This window comes from Eptatretus burgeri, chromosome 16 (assembly GCF_056783735.1).
Source record: "Eptatretus burgeri isolate ZD-2024b chromosome 16, Ebu_testis_v1, whole genome shotgun sequence".
Taxonomy (NCBI): domain Eukaryota; kingdom Metazoa; phylum Chordata; class Myxini; order Myxiniformes; family Myxinidae; genus Eptatretus; species Eptatretus burgeri.
The window spans coordinates 24,057,835-24,072,779 of NC_140976.1; the positions used below are offsets into that span (position 1 = coordinate 24,057,835).

The 14,945-nt window shown below is 45.1% G+C and overlaps 1 protein-coding gene across 1 annotated transcript; it reads left to right on the forward strand.

Annotated features, from left to right (window-relative positions):
* The first annotated feature begins 8,419 nt into the window (after nucleotides 1–8,419).
* LOC147010713 (uncharacterized) lies at nucleotides 8,420–10,675 on the forward strand. Its single transcript, XM_085859011.1, has 2 exons — nucleotides 8,420–9,289; nucleotides 9,568–10,675. The coding sequence occupies exons 1-2, from the start codon at nucleotides 8,420–8,422 to the stop codon at nucleotides 10,510–10,512; spliced, it is 1,815 nt and encodes a 604-aa protein (XP_085715137.1). The 3' UTR covers nucleotides 10,513–10,675.
* Nucleotides 10,676–14,945: the final 4,270 nt, after the last annotated feature.

Genomic DNA, 14,945 nt, shown 5'->3' on the forward strand with positions numbered 1-14,945 from the left:
TATATATACATATATATATATATATATATATATATATATATATATATATATATATATACATACATATATATATATATATATATATATATATATATATATATATATATATATATAGATATATAGATATATATATATATATACACATATATATTGTTACAGATCTGGAAACCATTTGCATTCAACATACAGATGTACCAAAAGTCAGTTATGTCGTTAAGTATGTGTGTAGTCAGATCCCCTTCCTTTTGTCTAATGGGAGAATCAAAGGCATGCGTTGCGATTTCTTTTAGTTAAGTTATTCCATCTAACAACCATCCCATCTGCATGACCCCTCGGCCCATCACGATCCACCACCAACCAGCTGCCTTCTAACACCCTGACATGCCAAGGCAAGATCTCGCGGTTCCGGTTTCTCGGCTCCCACAAACGTTGTAACTCTTTCACGACGACCTTTGCAACAATGATACTGTTGCTCGACAAGTACGAACCCACGTGGAAGAGTGGGTGGGGTTTCCCGGCAGGGGCCGAAAGCCCGCCCAGGAAGGGCGAGTCCATGGGAGCCTGCCCAATCAGGGCGGGAGTGAGTTCTGTTCGAGCGAGCCCCGCCCCGTTGAGGGAGGTCCATAAAATTCCCGAGCACTCTCTGAGGCGGTGGTTTTTTTGGGGTTGCTACGAAGATTGTTCGGAGTTTTTCGATGGGGTTGTTGTTGAGCGTGCAGTTCTTTTGAAGCGGAGGGTTGAGCAGAAGGTCATGAAGGCGGCGAACGTGTCTCTGATGGCCCTCTACAAGGAAAGGAAAGAGCGACCCTGACCCCCCCTCCTTGAACCCCGCTATTCACCACCTGAGCTCCGCCACGAACCACGAGTCCCACACGTGCGACTGGGGACCAACCCAACGACCTTTGTCAGGTGCCGCATCGCGGAGCACCCCTTCCTCAGACGGTCAGGTACCCAGCTGGACTCTGACCCCCAGCTCGTCTCTCTCCTCGGCTGCGAGGGTCCAATAAAGAACTCTGGGGTTTATTTTCATTTGTGTGTGTGTGTCTGCGTGTGGGCCCGTCTTTTAAGTAGAACTGAATAAGTGTTTTTGGATCATTGTAAATATTCCTTGCTTGCATATTCACGTTAAGTCTTGCTTAACTGTAAATAAATCATTTACTGTAAATAAATCATCACAGAAATGTTCCCAGTCCATTTCCATCCCTTCTTGCATTGGTCCAGCATGGTTCGGATCTGAGTTTAGTCGGGGTTTTATCCCCGGTACTCGGACAATTGTAGCCGGGACCTCCTGGGCAAACCCGCTTGACTGCATCCGAGCCGGAAAGGTGGATGGCAGAGTGGTAGTCGGTAGGTGTAATTTTACCACTGCCGGTAGAGTGAATCCGGTTCGGCCAGGAATTCCGAAGGCATGGATCCCCGGTAGCCGAGACCGCATGGTTACTTAGGTACATTGGATCTAGACAAAATAACCCTATGCCACATGGTCGAGATATTGGCATTCCACGGTCGGTTAAACGACCCGCCGGCTCGTGGAGTTATCCGAGCGACGGCCTACAATTCTGGGGAATTTGGTGGGAGACGATGCAAGCTTTCCCCACCTCGTGGTCGTTACCACCGACCCCTGGCCTGCAACAATATCATACACATAAACTCCCCCCCCCCATGCTGTTCTCGCCAAAAAAGCTGCAAAAAGCAACGATGAAAAGCTACACAAGGTAAGCCATTTGCTGTTTCAAACTCCACCCAAGTTCCTCTGCAGCTGCAAAACATTCACAGCTTGTACATACATGAGAATCGCAATGCTATCCACACCTTCAGCTGGCGAATGAGTTTCTTCACTTATTGGTGAATCATCAGTGACAGCATTGACAAAAACGCACACCACCGAGGCTCCCAAGCATGTACCATGTGTAATGTCAATAGCAGTCAACATATCAATTAAAACAACACCCAATCACGTCTCTCTCACGTAATTGGAGGGAATAACTAATCAGCTCTCATCCAATCAATTACCCGAGGTGGCTCGGATAATTATCAAATAAACTAACTCCTCCCACGCTCAACTTACCAAAAAAAAGCTGAATAAAGCAACCAAGAAAGGCCTCACAAGGTAAGCCTTTTGATTTGGTAAGTATTGCAGCTGTAGAGGAACTCGGATAGAGTTCAAAACAGCAAAGGGCTTATCTTGTGCAGTCTTTCTTGGTTGCTATATGCAGCTTTCTTCAGTGAGAAGAGCATGGGAGGAGTTAATTTATTTAATAATCCAAGCCACCTGGGGTAGGTAATTGATTGGGTGAGAGCTGATTGGTTATTCACTCCAATTACAGGTGAGAGGCGTGATCCGGACTTGTTTTTCATCTGTAATAATAAATGTCAGTGTGTGTGTGTGTGTGTGTGTGTGTGTGTGTGTGTGTGTGTGTGTGTGTGTGTGTGTGTGTGTGTGTGTGTGTGTGTGTGTGTATGTGTGTGTGTGTGTGTGTGTCCTCCATAACTCCAAAACTATGAAACCTAACAGCCTGAAACTTTGCATGCAGACTTAGGGACCTCGAAGAGAGTACAAGAATGAAAATTGGTTGTTTGGGTAAAGTGGAACACCCCTTTTGAACATAATTAACGGTCTTATTTAATTAAAAAAAAAAACAGGCCTTATCCTTGGTCAGCCCGCTCTCCCTTGCAGGAGTCTTAAGCTTTGTTTCGGCCTCCTCAAAAACGCCTTGCCTTAGAACAAACAACACAGACCTCTGGTTTACATTCGAAGACTGAACAACGTGTCTTCTATCATTAAATGAAGGTACCGCTTTGAGGAAACAAAGGTACATTTTGATTAAAACTCATGCAGAGGAAATGAGGTAATGAATATTTTGTTTGTGGCCTTGGCGATTTTCCACGATGACCTCTCACGGACTAATTACAGCATATAATCGATTAAAGTAATTGGATTTGAGGATCGGATCTCATGGACTAAATAAATATCGAAATCTGGAGTGAAATCTGAAAATGTTGAGAAATTGATGGTTTTTTGTTTTTGTTTTTGCATCTTTTGCGGTTGCACCCCAATTACCAATCAGCTTGCTGTTGCTTGCCAAGCCAGCCATTCCTTATCATCCGTTTCATTGGAATGCTTGCTTGAGTACTTAAGCCACTTGGTGAGCGCTCTCCAAGCTTTGTTGTTTGTCGACAGCGGTGTAATCAACGTTTGTCATCGTAGCATGTGTCGTTTTTGAAAATAAAATTACAAATTGGCATTAAGTAAACTAAATATTCTTCAATAATTTTGTTTGAGTGCATATATATTCGGTTAGATTTGGTGGGTATGTGCTGCTTCCTTGGTTGATGCTCAGCATTTAAAAGGATGGAGCATGAACAAACAATGCTGTGAAGGCAACTTGCAAACCACCCAGTATAACCCTTGCCAAGAAAGTGCTTCTGCAGCACAAACACCATGTCATGAGTATCTTCTTCATTGGCCACAAATATTCCCACCTTTTTATGGGGTTGGTCGGGAGAAGCTTGACCCAAGTCTTTCACGAACCAGCTGGCCAGGCCTGACATGCGACTAAGTAGCCTTTTTCACAAACCAGCATTTGGAATTTGGCCATGATGGCAGCGATAGCTCGCCTACCCTTTGCGAAGCACACCGGTGAGGGATATTTCACCTCCACCAACTAATACTAGTAGACAGGATGCCAATTTGGCAGTTTAACGTATTTCTTTACAGGTGGACGGCACACACACACACACACACACACACACACACACACACACACACACACACACACACACACACACACACACACACACACACAACCTCATCCATTTATAGTAGATAGTAATTTTTAATGTAAACACTGTACATCAAATGTTATCAAATAAAACTAATGTTTATATTCTAATTGGTTGCCAGACAACATTAAAAGGAGGATTTTATGATTCCAAGTTAAAGATGAACGTTAAGGGATGGATTTTTAAAAACCGATCAGTGGAAACCAAACAGCCATTGTCCTTGTATTCTTGTAGCTGCTCCCACGTTGCAGGTCGTTTATCAAGAGCCAATTTGAGTTACCAGGTTAAGTTAGCATCTTTACTTTCCATGCGTTGATTTCATTTATATTAGTAATGATTTATGTAAGCGGTTGCAAGCAAGAGAGATAGCGATTCTATGTCTGATCTGGGTTCATTTCTTGATCCCATGACAAACACAGTACAGTACAATATAAAAGTCATTTTGCACACTTTTAATAGATAAATGATGAAGGAGCCATGCCCTACTGGGGAGCTGTGAAGCTGTGAAGCATAAATTATATTAAACAAAACAACCTAAATTCTGTCTCTCCAAGCTTCTTCCCCTGACTGCTCCATGGGAAAGGGGAATCCATAGGGTGTGGGAATCCATATTTAACTGATGTTGACCATGTAATCTTTGTCTGTTTGACAGAGTCACCGGGCCGAGGTCTCTGGGCTGGAGGTGTCGCTTTGGTGTCGGACTATGTCCATTGGAGATCGGGGGAGTGCTCGTCACAATCACACTCCACATGTTTTGATATATATATATATATATATATATATATATATATATATATATATATATATATATATATATATATATATATATATATATATATATATATATCTTCTTTCGGCTGCTCCCGTTAGGGGTCGCCACAGCGGATCATCCAAATGATCCGCATAGTGATTTGGCACATGTTTTACGCCGGATGCCCTTCCTGACGCAACCCTGGTCGCCTCTTGCGACACAGGGATATGGTACACCGATTTTAACCGGGGTATACACCGGCCCAGTACACTGGTACTCACTTCGCCGACCTCGGAAGGATGACAGGCTGAGTCAACCCCCTGGTGTATTAATTCAGTGGCCCAACGGGGCTTGAACTCAGGACCTTTTGGATCGCAAGCCACTGCCCTAACCACTGCGCCAACACCAGGTGTGTGTGTGTGTGTGTGTGTGTGTGTGTGTGTGTGTGTGTGTGTGTGTGTGTGTGTGTGTGTGTGTGTGTGTGTGTGTGTGTGTGTGTGTGTGTGTGTGTGTGTGTGTGTGTGTGTGTGTGTGTGTCTGTGTGTGTGTGTGTGTATATATATATATATATATATATATATATATATATATATATATATATATATATATATATATATATATATATATATATATATATATATATATATATATATATCGACACACACTTTTCTTTAATGAACACGAAAAGGGAACAAAGCTGCAGAGGTGGTGATATGTGTGGAGTGAACAACTTGGGGGACCACCTGTTCAGTTCAAGGATAAGACGACAGTGACAGGTGTAGCAAAACCAAATGCAAGGCTTTGTTAATGTAGGAGTTTAACTTGGTAGTATCTCAGTGGTCAGAGATTTGTTTTGTTTTCCTTTCACTTTATTTGCAACACTGGTTTTTACCTTTCTCTCCATAAGTACTTCTCAAACCCACGAGCGTGTAAACTCATCAAAACATGTCCAGGTTGCTATAGCACGGGCATGCCAGCAGATCTGTGCCAAAAGCACAACACAAGCACGTGCTGTGCCTGCACGACCGAAGGAGCTACACTGTACAAGCTCTCTCTCTGACCTCGCCTCCCTCTCCTCCCCTTTTCCCTCTTCGACGAGTCTATTTATAGCTTGGACACCTGCCCAGTGTCTCCTCTCGATGGGGCTTTATGGTTGTAAATCACTGTCAATGTTTTATCTCAAACATTGTTTATTATTTGCACTAAGTCGTTGTGTCTTAGTTACGGTGGAACTTGAACAGGTGTGTATGCGCACGTCTGCTCCGAGATCACAGCTAATTTTGCTGCAAACAGTGCAATGGATGGCAGTAGCAACTGATGTTAAAGTACAACATCCACTCAGCAGATAAAAAAAATTATCATCGTTCACTGGTTGCAATACAATACAGATATCAAAATCGCAATTCACACAAATCAGTTTCCAAGGTTGCAATTCGTACTTACGAGTTGGCAATATGTGCAAAAACGTTGGGTCCCTTAATATTGGGATCAAAAGGATTTTGGAGAGATCCGTCAATGCTCCTGCCGGTCAATTCACGATTAAGCTTCTCGAGTTCCCCTCGTCCACGATCGAGAGGATATCACGGACACTCACGGGCGATAATACCTTCTTTGGCCCAAACATTGCCCTGCGGTTGGCACCAAGTGAAACGTGCTCCAAATCGAGTGAGCCAGAAATTCCAACAAAGCTGGTTTACGTCACATCTGCATTTCTCCCATCAATGCACCACTGCTAAACATCACAAAAATCTGTTCATCGCTCTTGAATAAAAGATCCAGTGCGTGGCATACTGAAGATGTAAAGTGTCTGCTGCAGGTTTGGATTTGAAAATACTCCATCTTGTGGCACACGGGTATCATCAAGATTGTTTTTGAATATTTGCATGGATAGGTGCACGGCCATTTATACGACATTTCTTGACAAAAGCGATGTCATAAAACTCCAAGGTCCATTCAACTGCAATTACTGCCAATTTACAATAGCTCCCATCGTGGTGATTCCCTCTGCTTTCTTATACTCAATTTTGCATCCTCCATGTTTTGTAACAATTCCACCATTTTCCTGCAAAAAAAATGTTCACTGCACCCTTCTCAATGCCCTCAATGACAATCTTTCTGCCAATGTGTTGCGTTTCTATATTCTCGTGAACCCAAACAATCTTACAAGGCCCTCACGGTTACTTTGTAAATGTGCTGGACTTCCACCAAGTGGTGGACTTCCGCTTTTTAGACTTTAAAATGGTGTTGTTAAAATTGGTCTTGTTAAAATTTGTGTTCTTAAAATTGGTCTTGTTGTTAAAATTGGTCTTGTTAAAATTGTTCTTGTTGTTAAAATTGGTGGTGTTGTTATTAAAATTGGTCTTGTTAAAATTGATCTTGTTAAATTTGGTGGTGTTGTTAAAATTGGTCTTGTTGTTAAAATTGGTCTTGTTAAAATTGTTCTTGTTGTTAAAATTGGTGGTGTTGTTATTAAAATTGGTCTTGTTAAAATTGATCTTGTTAAAATTGGTGGTGTTGTTAAAATTGGTGGTGTTGTTAAAATTGGTGGTGTTGTTAAAATTGGTCTTGTTAAAATTGGTGTTGTTAATTGGTGGTCGCTGGAGCACAGCCCGGTAGTTCAGTGCAAGGCGATTCATATCGAGGGTTTGGAGTGAGATGATTCCGCAGCTTGGACATGTCTTGTCGGATGTAAAGTAAGGCTGCTTCCGGCCATGACGGTCGGGTCGAGTGGTGGCCAGGGCCCAACGGGAGCACCCGTTTCGGGTGACGACGCATCGCTTCGGGGTGGCACCCCACCCTCTACCGCAGGTACTATAAAGGACGGATCGCGAAGCCGTCCAGTGTCGTCGAGTCGTGGTCATCCTCAGCTTCCTTGCCTGGATTTGGATCGGTTTCTGCGTGCCCCGTCTTCGTCGTCTTCTTCTTCTTCACCGGCTCGCCGCTGGCTCCATCCACCTGCCTGTTGCTGACGCTCCGCCCACTCCACCCACCCGACTGCTGCTGACACTCCACCCACCCGCTCTCGACTCCGCCTACTCCACCCACTTGCCGCGGGGCAGCACACTCACCTGGCTCCCCCAAAAGTCCCTTCCTCATGCCTGACGTTCGCGCCCATTCTCTGGATCGCCGCTTAGCTGCACGACGTGCCATGAAGCAGGAGACGACGCGCCAGCTGTCCAGGAGGGATCTTTCAGTGGAGCATCCCCCCAAAACGTACTGGGTGGCACGGTCGGTCAATCGTGCAAGGTATTACGAGACCGTTAGCCTCATCTCTTCTTTTTGCTCATTATCTCCCCTTCATCAGGGTGTGTGTGTGTGTGTGTGTGTGTGTGTGTGTGTGTGTGTGTGTGTGTGTGTGTGTGTGTGTGTGTGTGTGTGTGTGTGTGTGTGTGTGTGTGTGTGTGTGTCATGGCACCTGTCCTTGCTTCAGTTAAGATTGCAAAAGATATATCGGGATAAGTCTGCTCTGTGTCTGTTTTTGTAAGTTGCTTGTTTTATTGTCGCACCACACTTTTCTTTCTTTCTCTACTTACACACAACAATAAACTCCATTAATTGTGCCACATATTTTTCCTCACCTTCCTGTAATAAATCCTTTTGAAGAAATGTTCCCAGTAGTCTAGGATCTGGCTTAGACATGTATGCACTTAATTTAGGAGAGGATAACTCAACTGTTTTAGGCTAATATGACCCCAAGGAAAACTTGGGATGTGTGCCAAAATCTCTATCCGGGACGAACAGCCCGAAAATGACCACGCCCTTTTAAAAATCTATGTACCCCATTGTCTATCACTCTATGCACCCTATTATCACTCACTCAGCCTGCTTTTGATTTATTCATAGCACCAGTGCTACAAGATCCGGAGAGAGAGAGAGTGAGAGAGAATGACATCCATCCAGGAATGCTATCAACTGAAGGAGACGTTCCCACTCTACAACTCCTACATGAATGGTGGATTTGTCATGAACACCACAAAGAAAGGTAGTGGAGTGCCCTTTGACCAGGTGCTAGAGCAGTGCTACAATCGGCCTGCCAAAGTGAGTGGGGTGATAATTGGGGTCACCAGAAAGAAGGAAGCAGTAGCTCTGTGGGGAATTATCAAGCATAAAAAAGACCAGTACATTGACCTCCTGAAGATGAAGGATGATGTCGAAGGAGAACTCTCACTTCACCACGACTTCAACCCAAGTACTGCAACTAAGATAGTTGGGATGGTGCAAGACATAGAGGAATATCTCCTGAAGGTATGCAGTCCTCTACAAGACCAGGTAGCACTGAAGAATGTTCTCACTGGAGAAATTGTGACCAATGTAAATGTAGACAAGTTGTTGTGCTGTATCAAGGAGGGCAGCACTGCTTGTGCTAATTTTATCGATGATCGACTCAGAAATAGGTCGATATCGATACACTCAACTATTAGCAAAATCAAGTTTACGTCCCCTAATACCACCTTGAAATTGGCTCCCAAAGCAGACATCAAAGATGAGATAATCAAAGCTCTCATGTTTATTGAGTATGGGAGTCACCGGGGGTTCACTGTTGAGGAGCTACTAAAGCATGAGATCACCAACTCTGCATTCTTCCTGGTTGACGAAGATGGTTACTTGAGGAAGAGTACCAAATCACAACTTGGGACTGAGCTGCTGAAGTTGTGCCCACTAATAGATACTTCTAATACTAATACGGCACTAATAGAAAAAGGGCCAGAAACCTCCCCACAAACCCACGCCATCATTATCGACTTCATGGCCTTGGTGAGAAAGATCCCCTTAAAGAAGCTTGATCCGCCCGTCAAGACATTCCATGACTTTGCTATTGCCTTGACATCTATGGTCACCAAATCTGGGCACAACTGTGATGAGATCCATATCGTTTTTGATGCTTACAGAGAAGACAGCATCAAGAATGGAGAGAGGGGGAGAAGAAGAAAGTCAAAATAAATGGTTGTCCTTGATGTGATATCACAAACCAAAATGTTCCAGTGGTATTAGAGAACTTTTGGTCATCTTCCATCAGCAAAACTGCATTCCAGGCATTCTATGTTGAGTGGCTCACCACCAATTACCACGGAACCAAACCTCTATACCTCGGTACATCACCACAGGCATGGATGGTGTCAGCTGGGTGCGCTTCTCCATTCCCTCGGCTCAACTGCACACACGAGGAAGCTGATGACAGGATGATGTTCCATGTGGAGGACATTCTAAGTCACCGGTCAGGACCTACATCCATGACGCTGTCATCAGGTGACACAGATGTCTTTGTGTGCCTATTATACCACATCACAGTCAATTGGAGAGATCTTGGCCTCCAAGAGCTTTGGCTTGTCCGCAACTCAGGAGTGAAAAGATCAATGTTACCACTCCACGATATCTGTATAGCACTGGGAGACGAGCTCACAAAGTGTCTCCCAGCACTCCATGTGCTGACTGGGTGCGATATAACCAGCAAGATATCAACTAAACTTGCAGTCCTGAATGCTGTCCGCAAACCAGGAAATTCCTCTCTGATCCTGAATTTTGACTGTTGCCAGCTAGCAGAAAGTGCAATACAGATGGCAGAGACATTCTTGGTCAAGTGTCTCAAACCATCAACAGACCTGGAGACATTTGACGACCTGCGTCTCACTGCATTTTATAGCAATGCCCTCAAGATGGACTTTGAAAGAACCACTTGCACCTCAACTAATGCAAGGAAACATATCCATAGAGGCTATTACCAACAGCAGCTGTGGGTCCAAGCCCCATTTAGAGATGCCACCCTGATTATGAATGCCGAGTCTTATGGGTTTGTAAGAAGGGGCAGTTTATTAGTCCCCGAGATTGTGATCTCCAAACCCAAAGGCCTGCCAAATCCCTGCACATGTGGCAAGTGTGCTCGCAAAAATGGGTGTTCCTGCAGGGTAGCTGGGATCAAGTGTTGCAAGTACTGCAAATGCAAGGAAGGTGATTGTTGTAAAAACCCTATCACTGAATGAACACTGCTTATCATCCTCATACCTGGACTCTGTTGTGTTACTCTTCATGTTCCTGACCCTGGTTTATGTGACACATAAACAGTATTAATGTGGTTTTAAAAGTTGTATTGTTGGTGGTTGGGCAATTTCCCTGCTGATCTTTGAAACATTTAAGCTCTCAAGATACTGCTGCCTACTAAAGTAAAAAGTTTTGTTTTTTTTATTTTTCATTTTCAGTTAACATTCCATTGATAATAGTATGTAAATGATGGAAAATACAATTTCTTTATATTAATCAAATGCTCGCTTTCTTTCTTTTTTAAAAAATCCCTTGTATTGTTCAAATTCCAAATTGTCAGTTCAACTCTAGGAGATGACACAAATCTTCTAACTTTGCTCTAAGTCCGGAAAGTTTAAGTTAATAAATATATGGCAATTCCAGTATGTATGGTAATAAGTATGGTAAATAAAACGGTTTTTAGCCATTTTCTCATAAAAAATATCAAATTAGAAATTTTACACTCTTCTATGACCCCCCTAAATAAATAAATAAATAAACTTGGCCATTCTGAACATTTTGAGCACCTCAGAAAATCTGTAGCTCCAACAGTTTAGAAGATACAGCTATGTCAGAAGTAGCACTTTCGATGAAAAAGGGTGTGGTCATTTCAAAAAGGGCGTGGTCATTTTCGGGCTGTTCATCCCGGATAGAGATTTTGGCACACATCCCAAGTTGTGCCTTGGGATCATATTAGCCTAAAACAGTTGAGTTATCCTCTCCTAAATTAAGTACATACATGTCTAAGCCAGGTCCTCAACTACAGCTCCTTTTTGTCTTTTCTTTCCTTGATCCAGCATGGTCCATATCCTAGCCTAGCAGGGACTTTAATCCCAATGATCTGTTCCTTTTAGCCAGTACGTTCTTGGCAAGTGTCGCTCGGCTGCATCTGATCCGCAATGTGATCCGGTTCGGACAAGGCGTACCGAGGGCGTGTCCCCCGGTAATTAGGTCACGTGATTATTTTTAGGTAACCGATATAAAACAGAGGACCCTAAGTCACGTGGTTGAGTTATTGGTGTTCATGGTCGGTTAGCGACCTGCTAATGTTATCGATTACGGGGTTATGCATGTGCGATGGTCTGCGATTCCAGGAGTCTGGTGGGAACCTGAGATAGCTTTCCTCCCTATTGGTCTTTTCTCACCCAGACCCCCGGCCCACAACAATATGCAATTTGGTGTGTGTGTGTGTGTGTGTGTGTGTGTGTGTGTGCGTGCGTGCGTGCGTGCGTGCGTGCGCACGTGCGTGCGTGCATGCGTGCGTGCGTGTGTGCGTGTGTGTGTGTGTACACTATATGTTTGACCCTGATACATTCAGTTGTGACGTCCAACCTCAACCAAACTTGACAGAAGATCACACGATGGAGGTTGTAGCGGCTTTGCTTCTTGCCCATCCCCCACTCCCCTTTAGTTGGTTTTCCACCTTGAGCGAAATCTTTAAGGCCTGTCACATTTGCCACGGCGGCCGTGGGGTCTTCAAAATCTACAGCCACGAGCAATTATACGGCGGCCGCAGTATTTCCACGGTCACACAATGTAGCAGTCACATATGTTTTTATTTTTCGGGGAGCCGCACGGCGTATTTAGGCCTAAGTCACATTTGCCACGGCGGCCGTGGGGTCTCCAAAATCTACGGCCACTAGCAATTATACAGCGGCCGCAGTATTTCCACAGTCACACAATGTAGCAGTCACATATGTTTTTATTTTACAGTCACATATCGGGGAGCTGCACGGCATATTTATAAATTGTGGAGACCGAAAACGTGGGGGTGCCATACAGTCTTTGATTTGATGTCGCATGGTGACCTTAGGGCGTTCCTGCGGCGGCCATAGAATTTTCAAGGCAGACGCAAGGTGCCCGCAAGGCGACCGCAAGGGGGCCCTAAGGTGAACAAGTGGGTTCTTTTTCTTTTAATTTTTTTTTTTTACCAGTTTTTTGTTTCGGTTTGTTGAATTGCTACGGAGAATGTAGAAATGAAAAAAGTTATAACTCCGCGTTATAATTCCACGGCCACCTTACAACCTGTAAAAGTTGGCCAAACGGCGTAGGGCCACCCTGAGGCCACCGCAGAAACTCTGCGGCCACCGCACGTTTCTGTCAATTCAGAGGGTGTACGGCCGCCGTATCCTCAGCGTAGAGCAAATGTGACTTAGGCCTTAGGTCTTAGAAATTGTGGAGACCGAAAACGTGGGGTTGCCGTACGGTCTTTGATTCGATGTCGCATGGTGACCTTAAGGGGGTCCTGCGGCGGCCATATAATTTTCAAGGCAGATGCAAGGTAGCCTCAAAGTGCCTGCAAGGGGACCGCAGGGGGCCCTAAGGCGAACGTGCGGCCAGATGGACGGTAGCGAGTGGGTTAATATTTTTTTTACCAGTTCTTTTTTTTCAGCTTGTCGAATTGCTACGGCGAACGTAGAAATGAAAAAAAGTTATAACTCCGCGTTATAATTCCACGGCAACCTTACGGCCTGTAAAAGATAGCCAAACGGCGTAGGGCCACCCTGAGGCCACCGCAGAAACTCTGCGGCCGCCGCACGTTTCTGTCAATTCAGAGGGCGTACGGCCGCCGTATCCTCGCCGTAGAGCAAATGTGACTTAGGCCATAGCATGGCGTTCTTCCAATGCCACTTCTAATAACAAAAGTAACAACAACACCAATAAAAAGAGCATAATATTAATGTTATTACAAAACAATATAAATGTATTAATAATATCCCCTCTACCCAATGGGTTTTTCCTCCTTGGACAAACACCATGTAAAAGCATACAAATAGCTTATCGTGGCGTTTCGCTGGGCAGACGAGCATTCCAACCAGAAGTAAAAAATATTATTAAACAACAAACACATATGATTACCTTTTAAAACAGTCACTGCTGCTGTTTAACACTAAACTCAAAGGGAGGAAACCCGACGTTCTTCAAGCATCATTTGCTCATCATGTCCCCCACAGACAACCACGCCCGAGTCCAGATCTACTGTAATCTATTTAACCAAGATAGGAGAATAACATGACCCTTCCTGCCGCTCCCTTAGGCAGTGTGTATATTACAGGGTGGCCATAAAGTCTGGAAACATAGGCGAATATACATTATAAATGGTTTATTGACATTACATTACAATACATGATATGTTCAATGTGTTGTCCCTCATGAGAAATGCACAGTTCAATGCGCTGTGCAACATAGCAATGAACACGGTGCATTAATACATCATTTCCATCGATCCCTGCACATTCATCCGTGATGCGGTGCCTCAGATTTTCACTGAATAAACCTGTGCCTTCAGCATACCCCAGAAGAAGTAATCAAGGGGGTTCAGTGACCAGCCCTCACGTCCACTCAGCAGTATCACCTCAACGCGTTCGTCTTTCGTCAAGGACATCTTCAAACTGTCACAGAATGTCATAATATTGTTGCTGATTCGCGCCCGCCGGCGTGCTGACGGCCACGTAACTCGAATCGCGGCACGTCGCCCACCGGACGGACAATCCAGTCGTGACCCTCTCGGACTAACGCCGGGAACCAGTCACGGGTGGACCTTTCGGTCTCACCGCGATCGAGCCAATCAGCCCCCGCGTGGGATAGGGTTGCTCGCCAAATTCGACCTACCTAAGTACCCACGCGGAGGGTAGACCGGGCGATCGCACCTCGCCGCAGGTCGACTTCGGACACGGGCCACTTAAGCGACCCGTTCCGTACTATCGGGATAACCGAGCGGTGTTATCGTCGACCTCGACGGTTCGATTAATTATCGGGCGTATTCAGCCCACTACCAACCCTTTACGTGAAGCAAGATGAGGATTCAATGGGAGAAATGACGAAGCGAAGCGGGAAACAGTTCAACACAAAGCACATTTATTCGCGGCACACGGGAAGCACACATATTCAATTCCACCAAAAGCACACAGAAAAGAAAAACACAATTCCATTTACACAAAAAGCAAATATAAAAGCGAAAACACAATGCAGAGCTAATACTGACTACCGAGCACACGGCAACACTTATACAATTCTACTTCACAGACGGCGCCGACAACACATACCCAAAACCAAGGAAGAGAAATACCCTCAAGGATGAGGCGGGCCTGAGGCCGAGACCGGGTCGGCCTACCCGTCTGGTGATGAGACGCGGAGCGGCGATGGCGCCTCAACTCCGCGGGCCTCGCGGACAGTGTCTGGTAGGGGGTGGGAAAGGGGCCCCCTTGGTCGCACTATCTCAGCGCGGGGGGAAACAGGAGGGGGTTGCTGATGCTCGGGGTATAGAGGATCTTTATTATCCCGCGACGAGCGTCTCCACCTCGGCCAGGTCGCGCTGTCGGCCTCCCTCGGGTGCAGCTTCCTGCACGACGCGAGCACCCCCTCGTCTGGTGTCGCCGCCTTTCCACAGCTCCGT